Raw genomic sequence first — 18,836 nt, forward strand, 5'->3', positions numbered from 1 at the left:
CCCAGCTCCTCAATTGCTCCTGGTCCCCACTGCCTCGCCAGACTCCCCATTCACCCCCCAGTGCCCCTGGCTCCCCCAAGATTCTCCCCCCACACCCACCCACCCCGCCGTGACATTATTGACATAGGCTGTAACTGAATAAATCATTTTTGCAACCACTGTTATATATTTGGAGCAAATATTGTACAAAGCTTATCGTATGAGGTGTCTATGAACAGGTCATAATTTGCTGGTTATGATTATGCTGTCTGTATGCATGTATACTTTTTGTATTTAAAGTTATAAGTATTGGCTCTATACTGTCTGTAGTTCAAACTTGTGCTATGCATCTGGGTGACACCCCAGACAATGTGGTTCAGCACTGCCTAGCCTGCTTGATGGTCCATTAAGGACCATCAGCTATACAATTAACCCATAGAAAAGGCAGATACACCTGGTGACTGAGCAAGGCATGCAGGGACATGCCTATGAACAGAACTCTACGATTTTTCCATGCCTTGTGCTGGGTGGCTTGTGGTTGGAACAAAGAAAGCATAAGCCACGTGGCAAGAGACTATAAAAGGCTGCTGCACCTCCTCCATCTTGTCTTCAATCCTGCTTCTTACTTTTGGAAGAACCTTGCTACAAACTGAAGCTCTGAACAAAGGACTGAATGATCCATCCCAGCTGTGGATGTTCTCCAGAGACTTGATTTGAAGCTGCAGTTTATTCCATCACTACTACAAGCCTGAACCAAGAACTTTGCCATTACTGTATGTAATTGATTCCATTTAACAATTTTACCTCTCATCTATAATTCTTTCTTTTTATGAATAAACCTTTAGATTTTAGATTCTAAAGGATTGGCAACAGTGTGATTTGTGGGTAAGATTTGACATATATTGACCTGGGTCTGAGTGTCCTTTGGGATTGGGAGAACTTTTTTTCTTTTACTGGGGTATTGGTTTTCATAATCATTCATCCCCATAATGAGTGGCACTGGTGGTGATACTGGGAAACTGGAGTGTCTAAGGGAATTGCTTGTATGACTTATAGTTAGCTATTGGGGTGAGACAGAAGTCCTCTCTGTTTGGCTGGTTTGGTGTGCCTTAATAGTAAAGGAACTCCAGCTTTGGGCTGTAACTGCCCTGCTCTAAGCAATTTGTCCTGAATTGATACTCTCTGTTGTGTCCTGCCAAAGGCAGCATCATTTCACTGGCTCTACCTTTTTTGCCGCCCCAAGTGGTGAAGGAAAATGCCGCCAAAGAGGAAATGGGAGGAGGAGCTGCTCCTGGCATGCTGCCAAAAGCCGCCGCAGTGCCTCCCTTTCCCATTTTCCACCCCAGGCACCTGCTTGCTAGACCAGTGCCTAGAGCCGGCCCTGCATTACACTCCCTCCTCCCATTGTTCCTGACCTCTACTCATCATGCCTGGCCCCCACTGCCTCCCTGGGATCCCCACCCCCACTGCATCCCCTGGCCCCCCACAAATCCTCCCTTACCCCCACTGCTTCCAAAGATTCCCCACTCACCCCCCAGTGCCCCTGGCTCCCACACTGCTTCCCCAGGCCCTCCCCATTGCTCCTGGCCCATGCTGCCTCCCCAATGCCCCATCCCCCACTGCCTCCCCAGACTCCCCAGCCCCCCCATTTCCCCTGATCCCTCCACTGCCTCCCTGGACTTCCCACCCCCCAGATCCCCTGGGCCCCACTGCCTCCCCCCCATTGTCCCAGGTGACTCCCCAAGCCCCAGGCAGGTAACTGCAGCTACTGGCTTGTGAGGAAGGGATGGGATGGGACTCAGCGGGCTTCTCCACGCTCCATCTGGCAGAGAGCTGTGCTGCCAGCCCAGTCTCACTTCTGCGCACCACCTAATCGGGATGAGTGGGAGTGCTCACTGCTGGTTCCTTTCCCAGGCAAGTCCTTTCAGCCATGCTCAGCTTGACTCCCATCTTGGCAGAAATCTGGGGGAGAGGCATGTGACCCTGCTTGCCCCTCCTCCCCACGTGTTGCCTATGGTGTGGTCCTAAGTTAAACCCCTTACAAAAGTCTAAATGTGTTCTATCTACAAAGGTACATCTAGGTTTGTTTGACAAGACCTAATATCCATAAAACAATGTTAATTGCCATTGATTAGATTCCCATTCTTTAATTATTTATTGATTGAATCCATATTAGCTTTTCCATTATTTCCTACAAGACTGAAGTTAGCCTAATTGGTCTATAATTACCTGGGTCACTCTGCTTGCCTTTTGTGGCAATTAGCACATTAGAATCATAGAATATCAGGGTTGGAAGGGACCTCAGGGGATCATCTAGTCCAACCCCCTGCTCAAAGCAGGACCAATCCCCAATTTTTGCCCCGATCCCTAAATGTCCCCATTAGCACTTGCCCAGCCTTCTTGAATTTCCCCAGTATCCCAAGATTTATTATAAATTAACAGCAGAAATCTCTTCAGCCAACATTTTTTGGTACTTTTGGGCACAAATTATTTGGACTTTCTGAATTAAAAATATTTACCCTTTGGTTAATGCTATATTAATATCCTCCTTAGTTACTCAAAAGTACTTCAGAATCCTCATGAGATATAAAAACATCATCCTGCTTCTTTTCAAATAGACATAAATATTTATTGAATATTTTTGCTTCTTCTACATCATCAACAATGTTACCATCTTCATCTGGTGACAGGCCTATACCATTGTTATGATTTCTTTTTTCCAGATATCGTTGAAAATGTCTTTCTTATTATCTTAGCCCTGCCATTGCTGGATTTGCTCTCATGTCTTTAGCTTCCCTTATGAATTTTCATAGCTTCTAATATGTATTCATCATTATCTACTTCTCTGTTTTCATTTGTTGTGCTTATATTTTTGTTTCTGTTTTAACAGCTTGTCCTAAATATAAAGGGAAGGGTAAACCCCTTTAAAATCCCTCCTGGCCAGAGGAAAAATCCTCTCACCTGTAAAGGGTTAAGAAGCTAAAGGTAACCTCGCTGGCACCTGACCAAAATGACCAATGAGGAGACAAGATACTTTCAAAAGCTGGGAGGAGGGAGAAAAACAAAGGGTCTGGGGCTGTCTGTATGCTGCTTTTGCCGGGGACAGAACAGGAATGGAGTCTTAGAACTTTTAGTAAGTAATCTAGCTAGGTATGTGTTAGATTATGATTTTTTTAAATGGCTGAGAAAAGAACTGTGCTGAATAGAATGACTATTCCTGTCTGTGTGTCTTTTTTGTAACTTAAGGTTTTGCCTAGAGGGATTCTATGTTTTGAATCTAATTACCCTGTAAGGTATCTACCATCCTGATTTTACAGAGGTGATTCCTTTACTTCTATTAAAAGTCTTCTTGTAAGAAAACTGAATGCTTTTTCATTGTTCTCAGATCCAAGGGTTTGGGTCTGTGGTCACCTATGTAAATTGGTGAGGATTTTTACCAAACCTTTCCCAGGAAGTGGGGTGCAAGGGTTGGGAGGATTTTGGGGGGAAAGACGTGTCCAAACTATGTTCCCCAGTAAACCCAGTTAAAGTTTGGTGGTGGCAGTGGAAATTCCAAGGGCAAAATTAATTTGTACCTTGGGGAAGTTTTAACCTAAGCTGGTAAAAGTAAGCTTAGGAGGTTTTCATGCAGGTCCCCACCACATCTGTACCCTAGAGTTCAGAGTGGGGGAGGAACCTTGACACAGCTACTTTCACTTCCCCTCTTAACCAAGATGGGTTTTGACCAATGTTTTCTTCTTTCAAAAATGGGGAATGGTGGCTTTTTTGGCAACCTAGTAAACCTTTTTAAACAACTCCTAGTTTTACTTCACATTTTTCTGTCTGTATTCTTCATCCCAATAACTTTTTCTCCAGTTTTTATATCAGCATTTGTTAATCAGCCCTTTTAAAGCACCGGGGGTGTGTGTGTGTTATAGTTTGGGACTGTCCTGTGATTTCCCATAAGAAATGTAGTCAAGTCATTTTCAGTGGTCTACAGACAAGCACTAATGTTAAAGCCAGATATGCAGGAGCCTGTTCATTTCTGTCTATTTGGTCATAAAGTCTATGAAATCCCAAAATGAGATTTTAGGGATCGTGTATGAGGAGGGGAAGGGAGTTTGTGTCAGAATCAACAGCCTTTTAAAAAAAAAATTCTAAGCAAGTTTTCTCTGAAGTAGCTAAGAGAAGTGACTTTCTGCAAGTGAAACTGCAGAGTTCTAAGCTTAGAACTCCACAGCATCAATTGCAGAAATTCACTTTTCACAGGAGAACCAGACATTGAGGAATCATTAGTAGAGGCTTCCTGAGTTACGTGTGGTATGATGACTGAAACTGGAGAAACTTGGTCAGGTTTCAGGAGGGATTTAGTTCCATGTGAATTCAGAGGCTTAGAAATGCAACCCAGTGCCAGGCTGCTTCCAAACAGAACCCACAGTCTCAGCCTAATATAGGGGCCACTCAGCTCACTTCATAAAGATCTCTTTCCTACAGCTCTGCCTGTCTGCTGCATCACGTATTGCTAATGAAACATTAAGGCTATGGCTACACTACCCCAAAGTTCAGACTACAGAAGAGTAAATGGCTAATCTCCATACATATCCATCTATCTATCTATTGATCTAATTGGACTTCTTCAATGTAAAATCTGACCCTAAAAGTTCTTGAATTAAGCCTGATCCAAAAACAGCTGAAGACAATGTATTTGGGCATTTGTATCTGGCCCCATATGAATTTCCACCCTTTCTCTGATATGTTACATGCTTTAGATAACACCTTAGTCATTAAAACAGAACAGCTGGGGTCTTGCTTTGTGTATCTCTGGTTCAGGAATTCCAGTGGGGTTACAGATACTGGGTCCCAGAGATGCCAAGCGAGGGTTGAAATAAAGATACAGTCCAATTAAGAGTCATTATTTGGCTGTGTCAGCCTCCAGAAAGCTAAACACTGATCAGCAGTGGATGGATGCTAGCTACTCTCTTTGCTATGTGATTTAGAATATGAGAATAGGTGGTTTGGAGTCCAACCACAATCCTAAATGTGATTAATTTGGAGGGAACTACTGATTCTTGGATTATATCCTCATTTGTTGCTCAAAGGTAATCAAGTAAGTTACTAGGACAATCTGTCCTATACTTGGGTCTGAGCAGTTTTCAACCATGAGCACTTTAAAATGTGGTTATGGTTACGGAAAAGGTTATGCAAAAATAGATCTTATTGAACAAATGTCCATATTCAGAATTGTATTTGCTGATTATATTTACTAATAGATAGATATTCAATGCCAACACAACTATAAAAGGAGAGGAAATCTATTCTGTTTTATACATCAGCTGTACAATTACGACGTTTTGTTACTTCAGACAATGCCTGAGCAGAAAAATTCCTCATAACTCTCAGATCCTAGAATGAAATTTGCAGAGCATTTGTGAATGTGAGTGTATGTTTGTGTCAATATGGGATTGTGAGGGTGTATGTGTGTGTTAGCGTGCATGTTTATATGTGTGAATATTACTGTGAGGATGTGTCCTTCCTTTATGTGTGTGTGAGAGAGTGTGCATGTATGAGTAAGATTTTGTGTGATTTTGTATATATTGCTGTGAGATGCCTGAGGTGTATTTATATGTGTTGTTTCTTAGGTGGGCACTTATGTGTATGAAAAAGCAAGTGTGTTTGTTAATGCATGTGTCACAGAGTATTTGTGTGTGTGAAGGTTTGAGTAACTGTGTGTGTATGCAAGAGTTTTTGTGAGCATTTGTGTGAATGTTTGTGTATGTTTGCATTTCATTGTCTAAATATGAACTTTTCCATGATACCTGAAATATGTGTACCAAAAGAAATACATTAAATCTGATTTAATTACTACCTTGAAAAAAAATGAGATGTTAAATGGATGGAGAGTTCTAGGGAAGGAAGGAAGGAAGTAGAAGCACTGTGGTGATGACAGGTTTCAGAGTAACAGCCGTGTTAGTCTGTATTCGCAAAAAGAAAAGGAGTACTTGTGGCACCTTAGAGACTAACCAATTTATTTGAGCATGAGCTTTCGTGAGCTACAGCTCACTTCATCAGATGTATGTATGTCATACATCTGATGAAGTGAGCTGTAGCTCACGAAAGCTCATGCTCAAATAAATTGGTTAGTCTCTAAGGTGCCACAAGTACTCCTTTTCTTTTTGTGGTGATGATGATAGTGTTCCCTTAGGCTCCTTTGAGAATCCCAGCTGTAATTGTTGTTTGTTATGTTGGTGGTGATGATGGTGATTCTACCATCTGCAGGCAAATTCTAGCTCTCCCAAGAAGATGACCAACAGCACCACACTGGTGGAGTTCTGGCTGCTCGGGTTCCATAGCCTTCCTGGCTGGCAGACCCTGCTCTTCATTGTGTTCTTGGTCATCTACATCCTAACTATCACAGGGAACATTGTCATCATCTCAGTGGTGAGGCTGGAACCCCAGCTCCACTCGCCCATGTACTCCTTCCTCCAGAACCTCTCCTTTCTGGAGATCTGCTACACCAGCACCATCATGCCCAAGATGTTGGCCAACCTACTGGTAGAGAGGAAGACCATCTCGTTTGCTGGATGCATGGCACAGCTCTATTGCTTTGTCTTCCTGGGGGCCACTGAGTGCTTCCTCCTGGCAGTGATGGCTTATGACAGGTACCTTGCCATATGTTACCCATTACACTACACAGTGGCCATGAGTGATGCATCTTGTACCCGCCTGGCCATGGGCTCCTGGGTGACTGGCATCTTCACAGGTCTCTTACCCTGCTTGCTAATCTCCAGGCTCAGTTTCTGTGGCTCCAACCAGATTAAACACTTCTTCTGTGATATCTCTCCATTGCTCAAGCTCGCCTGCTCAGACACCTCCACTACCGAGGTTGTCATATTCATTCTCTCCCTCCTGGTCCTCATCAGCTGCCTGCTGCTGACCCTAGTGTCTTACCTCTTCATCATTCTCACCATCCTAAAGATCCCCTCCTCCTCTGGGAAGAGGAAGACCTTCTCCACCTGTGGCTCACACCTGGCCGTGGTGGCCATCTACTATGGCACCATGATCTTCATGTACGTCCGCCCCACCTCCAGCCTGCCTTCGGAGCTCAATAAGATTATCTCTGTGTTCTACACCATCATCACCCCCCTTCTGAACCCCATCATCTACAGCCTGAGGAACAAGGACTTCAGGGATGCTTTAAAGAAAGTAATCAGCAGGCAGTGCAGTCTGCACAGAGTGTAAATATAAGGGGCTGGAGGTTGGATTCTGGCTTACGCCGAGGGGCCTTTATACCAAACTGGGTGTATAAAAGTGAGTGTAAGTTACAACTACATCCACTTTCACTTTCTTGTACACTGCCAGAATATTGTAAAAGGGCCTCAGTGATTATCTAGCTATCCTCTCACAAACCCCTCTATTGATAAAAAATTGAATCCTTTTGTATAAAGTTTTCCCAAATAAATGCACACACAATTTGAACATTTGCTGTGGTGATTTACCTACCTGATTTTTGATTTAATGTGTTGTCTCATTTTTCTTGGTTTATTTCATATCATGCAGTCTGAGCACCTTGAAATGCTTCACCAATAAACCATACTTCTTTTATGTGTGATATTTTATTCTAAGTGTGAAGGAGTAACTGCTTGACACTGATACATAGAGAAAGAAACATACATAGAGAAAGACCACAAGCACAGTTTGGTGACAAAGGCATTTGGCCAGGTTTATTGCCCAGAAGGCGCAGTCCTAATGACTCTGACAACTTGCACAAATACATTGAAAAATGAGTGCTCTGTAACAAGGAGCGGCTCAGTCAGCCCTGGGAATCTCTGCTGTCCCCTCGGCACACAAAGGGTTAAGGTGAGGTTCCCCCAACATTTATAGACTGAGTCAAATGACTAGGATGCACAGCTTACATACCACTTTACATGTTTCATGACATCTGTTTGTTACCTTCACTTGCTCCTTACATCTTGGACACAACATCCCTCTTCCTTGTTCTGTCAAACCATCTTATCTTATAATAGATTGGAGCATACCTGTACAAGCCTTCTGAAATATATTTACATGAATATCTAATGCCTAATAATTCTTAGGAATACCTATGTTTTAGCAACGTGAGCAACAACTTTGCCAAGTTCATGTACTGGACAGTGAAATTATAAGCATCTGCTTCAATATGTGGCCTGACCGTGGTTCCCAGCCTCTAGTTCAGGCCTTAGATCTTGTGCCAGGCCCAGTGCTCCAGGCTGTCTCGCTGCTACATAGGGAAATTCTGATATTTTGATACTTCAAAAAATGCCATTTTGGGGAGTGGGGAGGAGGGAGGTGGACAAGACGTTCCCACAATTTTTGATTCAGAAATGACAAAACATTTCATTGTTACAGAAAAGAAACATTTAATTTGACCAGAACTGCAATGTTTTGTCTTAAGTCACTGCAATATGAATAACATCTTCCTACTGATTCATGCTGTCTTATGGGACTTATATCTCCAGTCATAGAATCATAGAATGGCAGGACTGGAAGGGACCTTGAGAGGACTTCTAGTCAGTCCCCTGCACTCAAGGCATGGCTAAGTATGATCTAGACCATCCCTTATATTGACAGAGATTTCACAATCTCCTCAGACAATTTATTCCAGTGCAATATCTCATGCCTGCCTTCTTTGCTATGGGCTTGGATTCCTGGCCAGACTGCAGGAGTGCACAAAGGGAAATGTAGTCAGGCCAAGGACCCTGGTATATAAGGGAGAATGGACACGTGAATTACAACTCCCATCAGGCAAGTGGAACCACAGGGAAATACAGTTCATGGCTTTCAAGGCCAGCTGTGACCAATGTTATTATCTAGTCTGACCTCTTGTATAACACAAGACATTATTTCCCCAAACATAATTTCTCTTTGAACTGGAACATATATTTAATAAGTAATAAATCTGAGCTTGATTTTAAAATTCCAGTGATGGAAAATTCAACATAACCTTTGTTAAATTGTGGGTTAATTGTTCTCACTCTTAAATTGCATGCTTAATTTCCAGTCTGAAATTTGTCTTGCTTCAATAAAGGTTAATGTTAAATCAATTTATTTTTAGCAGATTCAAAACAAACCATTTTTCGTTCACTTCCACAAATCAAAACATTTTGATTTGCACTGAATAGCATATTTTGTTTTGAGTTTTCTAATGGAAAACAGAAAAAAAAAAATCAGCAAAAGTGAAGTTGTCCGCAAAAAAAAATCAATTTTATGGAAAATGCATTTTCTGCAGAAAAATTCCAACTAGCTTTATTAATTACCCATGGTTCATTTAGTTCTAGACTTTCTTTAAGACCACCAAAAAAAGAGAACAATCAGTGTCAGATGTGACACTGATGATGTGATGTAGACATCAAATCCCCCTGGGCAATAGACTAGGAAAAGCCCTAGCTCACCCAGGGTCAAAGCTCCTAATAGCAAAAATGACTAGCAGTTGGTTCTCAGACCACATTCCTCGATTCTTTGATATGTAAAATTAATGATGCAATAATTATGGCTGAGATTTTAAGTGAGCCTGAGAGAACTAGGTGCAAAAATCCCATTGTCTATTAATGGAATTGGGGTAACTACTTCTCTTAGGCCTTTTTGAAAAATCCCAAGCATCATTATTACACTTCCTTTGGGTCCTTGTTACTGAGAAATTTACATAGGTGATCATGTCCCTGAGGGACCAATGTTGAGCAAATATATCTTCATAATAATGACTGTTCTTAGACAATGCTTGGAGAAACTACTGTCCATAAACAAAATGTCATCATAATTCAAAGTACAAATAAAGAGAAATATAACTGTGTTGCGGAAAAAATGTCCACGTGTTGTGTTTGGATCAGAACCAGCCTGAGGCCCTTTATTTCAAGCAATGCGCATTGCAAGGAGAGACAGGCAGGGCTGCTCTGCTGAATACAGAAATACAGGAGCTTATATAGCTTAAAACCACAACTGGTTACACATACTTTTGCATCGATCTTTTGCCTTGTTAGAAATCTATCAAAACAAGCTTCCTTATTTGGAGTATAGAAAAACAAGCGTTTTCCTGTTATTCACAGGTGTTTGTGTGGTTTAACATCCTTTCTAACACTACTGTTGTGGTTACACTTTAACATGCCTGTCTGTTACAAATTGTTCTGCTTAAAACTTTTCTTTTGCCTTCCCTCCTGCCCCTTATACACAGAAACAAGCTTGACCATTGTCTAAGGCCTAGACAGGCTTGACCAAAGTCTGAGGCCTATTAAATTTTCCTTCACAATTGTTTATATATATGTATTTATCCTGACATCCATCTATCTATCTACTGTTGTATCTAACTGACAAAAATTAAACAAGTAATTGAAGGAGGAAAGAAACAACTCATCGAGTCAATATAGCTTCTCAGACATAAAATGACAAGAGTTAGGAAAGTCTCTCATCTTAATGTGACAGTTTTAGATGACACAATGGAGCTTTTATACCATGCAGTTCTTTTCTTTATTTAAAAAAAAAAAAAAAAAAAGTCCAGAGGCAAATCTGAGAACTGCAGGCCTGTAAACCCTAACTTCAGTATCAGGAAAATTGGTTGAAGCTATAGTAAAGAATAGAATTTGCAGACATATATAAATGAACTTGATTTGCAGGGGAAGAAAACATTTTTTAAAAAAGGAAAATCATGCCTTATAGTTCATTTGAATTATGTGAGTGGGTCAAACAAACATGGAAAAGGGTGACCCAGTTGATATAGTGTCCTTGGAAATTCAGAAAGCCTTTCAAAGGGTCCCACATCAAAGGCTCTTAAGCAAAGTAAGCAGACATGGGATGAGAGGGAAAATCCTTTCATGGATCAGTAACTGATTAAAAGATAGGAAATAAAAGGTTGGCATACATTGTCAGCTTTCACAGTGAAGAGAGGGTAAATAATGGGGCACCCCAAGGATCTGTACTGGAACCAGTGCAGTGCAACATATTCATAAATAATCTGGAAAAAAAAAGGTAAACAGTGAGATGACAAAGTTTGCAGATGATACAAAATTACTCAAGATAGTTACATCCAAAGCTGACTATGAAGAGTTTCAAAGGGATCTCATTAAACTGGGTGGCTGGGTAAGAAAATGGCAGATGAAATTCAATGTTGATAAATGCAAACAAATGCACATTGTAAAACAGAATCTCATCTATGCATACAAAATAATGGAGTCTAAATTAGCTGATACTGCTCAGGAAAGAGATCTTGGAGTCATTGTGGATAGTTCTCTGAAAACATCTACTCAACACACCGTTCAGTCAAAAAAGCTAACAGAATGGTAGGATCCATTAGGAAATGGATAGAAAGTCAGACAGAAAATATCAAAATGCCACTATATAGATAGATGATGTGCCTGAACCTTGAATGTACTTATGGTCAGCCCATCTCAAAAAAGATATATTACAATTGGAAAAGGTACAGAAAAAGGCAACAATTCTCTATGAGGAGACATTAAAATGACTGGAACTGTTCATCTTACAAAAGAGATGACTGACAGGGAATATGATAGAGATCTATAAAGTAATTAATGATGTGGAGAAAATGAATATTTACCCCCTTCACATAACACATGAACCAGGAGTCACTGAACCAAATTAATAAGCAGCAGGTCTAAAACAAACATTACCCATAACACACAGTCAACTTATGGAACTCATTGCTGGGAGATGTTTTGAAGGCCACAAATGTAATTGGGTTCAGAAAAGAATAAGATAAGTTAATGGTCCTTTAGTGAATTTTAGCCAAAATGATCAGGAAAACAACCCCATGTTCTGGGTGTCCCTAAGACTCTGACTGCCAGAAGCTGGGACTGGATGACAGGGGATAGATCAGTCAATAATTGGCTTATTCTGTTCATTCCCTCTGGAGCATCTGGCCACTGTCACAATACAGGATACCGGGCTAGACGGACCATTGGTCTGACCCAGTGTGGCCATTCTTATGTTCTGGGAAAGTTGCAAGTCATTGCAATGGATTTTATTTATCTTCCCATCATGACAGAAATACAACCATCAGATTGAAAGTATTTGCCTCAGCATTTGAATGAGCTGAGGGTTGATGTGATAACAACACTGCTATCTTAAAGTGTTTTCCATTGTTGGAAGCAGTGAAGCACACAGCATATTTTTTAAAGCCGTGGTCAGGAAATGCTGCTGTTGGCCTTGCCGGAGCACGTACAACTAGCAATGTGAACCAAAGGCTGTGAATCAGAGTAGGCCTGGTCATGGCAGAACAGTAACATACCAGGTATTGGCTGACCAAGTAAGCACATTCCTGACGGTAAAAGAACACCCAGAGCTCGCAGGTAGCTATGGAAACACATTCCTAAGAGATGGCACATGGACACTGTCAAGGTTCCTCCCCCACTCTGAACTCTAGGGTACAGATGTGGGGACCTGCATGAAAAACCTCCTAAACTTATCTTTACCAGCTTAGGTCAAAACTTCCCCAAGGTACAAAATATTACACCCGTTATCCTTGGACTGGCCGCTAGCACCACCAAACTAATACTGGTTACTGGGGAAGAGCTGTTTGGACGCGTCCTTCCCCCCAAAATACTTCCCAAAACCTTGCACCCCACTTCCTGGACAAGGTTTGGTAAAAAGCCTCACCAATTTGCCTAGGTGACTACAGACCCAAACCCTTGGATCTGAGAACAATGAAAAAGCATTCAGTGTTTTACAAGAAGACTTTTAATAAAAAATAGAAGTAAATAGAAATAAAGAAATCCCCCCTGTAAAATCAGGATGGTAGATATCTTACAGGGTAATTAGATTCAAAAACATAGAGAACCCCTCTAGGCAAAACCTTAAGTTACAAAAAAGATACACAGACAGAAATAGTTATTCTATTCAGCACAATTCTTTTCTCAGCCATTTAAAGAAATCATAATCTAACACATACCTAGCTAGATTACTTACTAAAAGTTCTAAGGCTCCATTCCTGGTCTATCCCTGGCAGAAACCAGCATACAGACAGACACAGACCCTTTGTTTCTCTCCCTCCTCCCAGCTTTTGAAAGTATCTTGTCTCCTCATTGGTCATTTTGATCAGGTGCCAGCGAGGTTACCTTTAGCTTCTTAACCCTTTACAGGTGAGAGGAGCTTTCCCTTGGCCAGGAGGGATTTCAAAGGGGTTTACCCTTCCCTTTATATTTATGACAGACACACACCGACCCCATGTAAGAAAAGGATGGTGTGACAGGATCAGGGATGAGGAAGTAGGATGTTTTTATTGAACGAGCAGGTATAAAGGTGGTAACTAACAACACCTGGAGTGTCATACTTGACTTGTTTGTATGAAGGTCTAAAAGGAGTAGTTATAGGAGGGGCAACTTTGTATCAGCAAATGGGACAGGCCCCTGGTGTCCTGACTGAGCCTTTCCCTTGTCAGGGGCAGACATGTGTTAGTATCCCTGTGACCCGTCGGACAGGGTGGAGTACCGTGCACTGCTGATAATAAACCTGTCTGAACTCTTTCACCCCCAAACCGAGCCCATGGTCTGTCTCTATGAGTAACATCGAGGTCTGCTCAATCAGCAAGCTGCATCCTCTGCTCTTGCAACCAACACTGGAGCTCCAAGAACAGCAGCATTGAGCAGCCGTAACAATTTTGTGGCCCTAACAACATTCCTCAGCACTAACAACATCTGCAAGGCCATGGAGCATTTCAAACATGCACACACACACCACTTGCAATGATGTATGGGGTAGTTCCATTAATTGCTGACTCCAGTAGCACATCTTGTACCTCCCCAAGTCAAAGCATGGGATGCAGTGGGTAACAAAGCCACAAAATGAGGGAGACAAAAAATATCACTCATGCAAGAAACCTAAAATGATATGTGATTCCTTCTTTTAGTGTGGGAAAACTAAAATGGTCTTGTGGGTCATGCACTAGGATGGCTCTCAGAAGAGATCACTTCAATTCCCTGCTCCATCACTAACTCCCTATAGGGCCTGGTAGCATGTAAATTCATATTTCTTTGCCTCAGTTTATCATTTGTAACAAGTCCGCATGCCGCCTTACCAGAATGACATAGACACAGTTTAGGGGGGTTCCCAGAAGGGTCGTGAAACACCATCTGTGTTAAGGGGGGTTCTGCTGAAGTAGGAGACATTAAAAGAGACAAGTCTGTCCAATTTGGTGGAGAGCACAACAGGGACACATGCTACATGAGCGTGCATGGGAACTATGAGACTGTCAGATACTCCTTTATTACCCTGAATGAGCTACCCAGAGCATGGACTGTAGCGAAGGTGGGATAACATCCTCCATAGAGACAATGCTAACTGGCACAGAGAAACTGTTGTGGATTGGCCAGGCATAGGACTGGTGCAGATTAGTCCCTTCACAGAGCAAGAAGGGAACTAAATACCACACTGGTACTCTAAGTCACAATTCAGTCCCTAACCTGTTCCTCAAACAGCACAGGTAATGTTAGGATTTTGAAAGGGGGCTAAGAGTATTACAATAATACAATTCTAGAAATGCAGGGCTGGAAGGGACCCCAAGAGGTCATCTAGACCAGCCCCCTGTTCTGAGGAGGACGAAATAAACCTAGAGCATCCCTGATAAGTGTTTTTCCAACTTGTTCTTAAAAACCTCCAATGATGGAGATTCCAGAACCTCACTTAGAAGCCTGTTCCAGGGCTTAATTATCCTTATAATTGTAAAGGCTTTCCTAACATCTGACCTAAATCTCCCTTGCCACAGCTCAAGCTCATTCCTTCTTGTCCCACCTTCAATGGACATGAAGAACAATTGATCACCATCCTCAACATATCTGAAGACTTTTGTCAGATCTCCCCCTTCCCCAGTCTTCATTTCTCAAGAGCAATCATGCCCAGTTTTTTAACCTTTCCTCATAAGTCAGGGTTTTTTAAACTTTTTATCATTTTTGTTACTCTCCTCCAGACTTTCTCCAATTAATCCACGTTTCCTAAAGTGTGTTGGGGTTATCCCAAGACCTTTTCCATTCAGTTCCCCAAGAACTCAGTTTGACTCCAGTCTCCTCACTCAGGTTCCTTTATTTGGCATACAGCAATGCCATGTTGAGCCCATCACACTCAAGCAAAGAGGGTGGGAATAGGGAGTACCACAAATCCAAAGTGGCACAGCAAACCTCTTCCTTCATTCACATTTACATAGTACATTGTAATTACTATACATTGCATCACATATTTTTGGATTAGCTTGGTTAGTTTGCAGGAACCAATCTCTATATGGCATGTTTTGCTCGTGCACTTTCCATGCTCAAACTACTCTTTACCTCTTCTTTACTTTCCTGACTCATCCTGTCCATTGTTATCTTGTTCATGATAAATGGCTTCCTGGGTGTTCTCCCTCTTATCTTGGCTATCTTAGACATTTTGTCTTTTAGCTTACTGAACCATTTACTTTCTTTTTTAGCACAGATATTCCTTTTTAAGCCTGCTAATCAATTTATCTCCCTACTCCTGTCTTCTAAGAAATGAGGCCTCTCCCATGTTTAATTACTTATGTCAGGCCAGGCCTTCAGTCCTAAAAAGCACGGCACCAAGAATTTGACACAGTACTCCAGCCAAGGCCTCCCCAGTGCCAAATATAGCATGACAATTGCTTCCCACGTCTTTCACATGACTCTCCTGTTAATACACCCCGGAAAGATATTAGCCTTTTTTGTAACTGCATTATTTTGTTGAGTCATATTCAATTTGTGATCCACTATCACACCCAGATTCTTTTCAGCAGTACTACTGCCTAATCCATTTTCCCATTTCTGTAGTTTTGCATTTGTTTTTTTCCCCCCTTCCTAAGTGTAGTACTTAGCACTTCCTTTATTGAATTTCATCTTGTTGATTTCAGACAAGTTGTCCAATTTGTCAAGGTTGTTTTGAATTCTAATCCTGTCCTCTAAAGGGCTTGCTACCCCACCCAGATTGGTGTTGTGATGGGTTGTCATTCCTGGGGTGCTGTCTGGGAGCTGTGGGAATTGCTGTGCCTCCCTAAGACACACAGCTGTGTTGGGGACACAGCCAGCCTCCCCCAGGCCCTGTGATCATTCAACTTAACAGGTGGTGCCACTAACCCAAACTGGCCTACCTGAGTGTAAACAGCAGACACCAGCCAATTTCCAAGCTCCTCAGGCATGCACCCCCCCTCTGGAGTATAAACCCAAAATCATGCCGTCTTGCATTGCAAAGGGATTTGTAAGCTCATAAACAGTTTGTCCCTCCCTCAATGTGGAGAGGACAATGCACACTTGTGTTAACCAAGATGAGATTTTCCCCAAACACTTCAGTCAAAGGTACACTGTCTTAGAGTAAAGCATAAAACAAGTTTATTAACTACAAAAAGATCTATTTTAAGTGATTATAAGCAATAGCAAACAGATCAATGCAGATGACCTAGTAAATAAACAAAACTGCAAACTAAGCCTAAAATACTAGAAAGACTGGATATGAATTAGTAATTTCTCACCCTGACTGATGATACAAGCAGGCTTGCAGATTCTTAAGGCACAAGCAGCACTTGCTTTGATTTAGTTGGGGTTGGTCCTGCTTTGTGCAGGGGATTGTACTAGGTGACCTCCTGAGGTCTCTTCCAACCTTAAAATTCTATGAACCTATGATTCTATGAACTGGGAATCAGGATTTCTGTGAGCTATTCCTAGTTCCAGGAGGGCATGGGGGGTCTACTGATGAGGGGTTTCTTTTGGGGGGGGTGGTCTAAATCAGTACTCCTGGGTTCTATCATCAGCTGCAGGATGGTTTAATCAAAGGGAAAAGAATCGAGATTCCTGCCTGCAACTTCTATTCTGTTCTGTTCTATATAGGTTCTTATATCCCATTCATGACGGCCATATCTGAGGGCTTTCCACTCATGATGTAAGCAACGTGACTTACACATCTGTCATGTGTGGTTCTCTCATCTTCTCCCCAGAGGGAGAAACCTGTGCAGTCTTGTTTTGGTAGGGTTCGGGGTTTTTTTCTTTTATTATTTATTTATTTACAGTATATAAATATGCTTGTAGCTACATGTTTATGTTTAAGAAAGTCAAACAAACATGCTTTGAACTTGGAGCAGAAGTTGATGAGGTTTGTGATGGTCTTTAGTTCCTGGGTCTGTCCATTCCACAGCCTTTAGCCGGCCCCCTGAAGAAAGTATCACCTACTGCACTGATGAGTTTTACTTTTCGGCCTTGTTTACATTACACGCTAAATTGGTGCAGTGGCGTCAGTTTAGTGGGTCTGGAGTAGACGTGATAAGTCAATGGGAGAGCGCCCTCCCATTGACTTAATTAATCCACCTTAATGAGAGGGAGAAGCTATGTCAATGAGAGATCATCTCCCGTACACACAGTGTGGTGTAGATACCGTGTTAAGCTGATGTAAGTTACATCCACTTAAGTTACGTAACTTATGCAACTTAAGTAGCATAACTTTCATAGAATCATAGAATCATAGAATATCAGGGTTGGAAGGGACCTCAGGAGGTCATCTAGTCCAACCCCCTGCTCAAAAGCAGGACCCATACCCAATTAAATCATCCCAGCCAGGGCTTTGTCAAGCCTGACCTTAAAAACGTCTAAGGAAGGAGATTCCACCACCTCCCTAGGCAACGCATTCCAGTGTTTCACCACCCTCCTAGTGAAAAAGTTTTTCCTAATATCCAACCTGAACCTCCCCCACTGCAACTTGAGACCATTACTCCTTGTCCTGTCCTCTTCCACCACTGAGAATAGTCTAGAACCATCCTCTCTGGAACCACCTCTAAGGTAGTTGAAAGCAGCTATCAAATCCCCCCTCATTCTTCTCTTCTGCAGACTAAACAATCCCAGTTCCCTCAGCCTCTCCTCATAACTCATGTGTTCCAGACCCCTATTCATTTTTGTTGCCCTTCGCTGGACTCTCTCCAATTTATCCACATCCTTCTTGTAGTGTGGGGCCAAAAACTGGACACAGTACTCCAGATGAGGCCTCACCAATGTCAAATAGAGGGGGACAATCACGTCCCTCAATCTGCTCGCTATGCCCCTACTTATACATCCCAAAATGCCATTGGCCTTCTTGGCAACAAGAGCACACTGCTGGCTCATATCCAGCTTCTCTTCCACTGTCACCCCTAGGTCCTTTTCTGAAGAACTGCTGCCTAGCCATTCGGTCCCTACTCTGTAGCTGTGCATTGGGTTCTTCCGTCCTAAGTGCAGGACCCTGCACTTATCCTTATTGAACCTCATCAGATTTCTTTTGGCCCAATCCTCCAATTTATCTAGGTCCCTCTGTATCCTATCCCTGCCTCCAGCGTATCTACCATTCCTCCTAGTTTAGTATCATCCACAAATTTGCTGAGAGTGCAATCCACACCATCCTCCAGATCATTTATGAAGATATTGAACAAAACCGGCCCCAGGACCGACCCCTGGGGCACTCCACTTGACACCGGCTGCCAACTAGACATGGAGCCATTGATCACTACCCGTTGAGCCCGACAATCTAGCCAACTTTCTACCCACCTTATAGTGCATTCATCCAGCCCATACTTCCTTAACTTGCTGACAAGAATACTGTGGGAGACCGTGTCAAAAGCTTTGCTAAAGTCAAGATACAATACATCCACTGCTTTCCCTTCATCCACAGAACCAGTAATCTCATCATAGAAGGCGATTAGATTAGTCAGGCATGACCTTCCCTTGGTGAATCCCTGCTGACTGTTCCTGATCACTTTCCTCTCATGTAAGTGCTTCAGGATTGATTCTTTGAGGACCTGCTCCATGATTTTTCCGGGGACTGAAGTGAGGCTGACTGGCCTGTAGTTCCCAGGATCCTCCTTCTTCCCTTTTTTAAAGATTGGCACTACATTAGCCTTT

At 42.3% G+C, this 18,836-nt stretch overlaps 1 protein-coding gene across 1 annotated transcript; it reads left to right on the forward strand.

Annotated features, from left to right (window-relative positions):
- Positions 1-6,258: 6,258 nt before the first annotated feature.
- Positions 6,259-7,197, forward strand: LOC140897052 (olfactory receptor 11L1-like). Its single transcript, XM_073309322.1, has one exon. It carries the CDS (start codon positions 6,259-6,261, stop codon positions 7,195-7,197), a length of 939 nt encoding a protein of 312 aa, XP_073165423.1.
- Positions 7,198-18,836: the final 11,639 nt, after the last annotated feature.

Source organism: Lepidochelys kempii, chromosome 13, assembly GCF_965140265.1.
Source record: "Lepidochelys kempii isolate rLepKem1 chromosome 13, rLepKem1.hap2, whole genome shotgun sequence".
Lineage (NCBI taxonomy): Eukaryota > Metazoa > Chordata > Testudines > Cheloniidae > Lepidochelys > Lepidochelys kempii.

Bases quoted from the DNA above. Each gene is read 5' to 3' on its own strand.
- LOC140897052 (XM_073309322.1), top strand. From the start codon at position 6,259: ATGACCAACAGCACCACACTGGTGGAGTTCTGGCTGCTCGGGTTCCAT.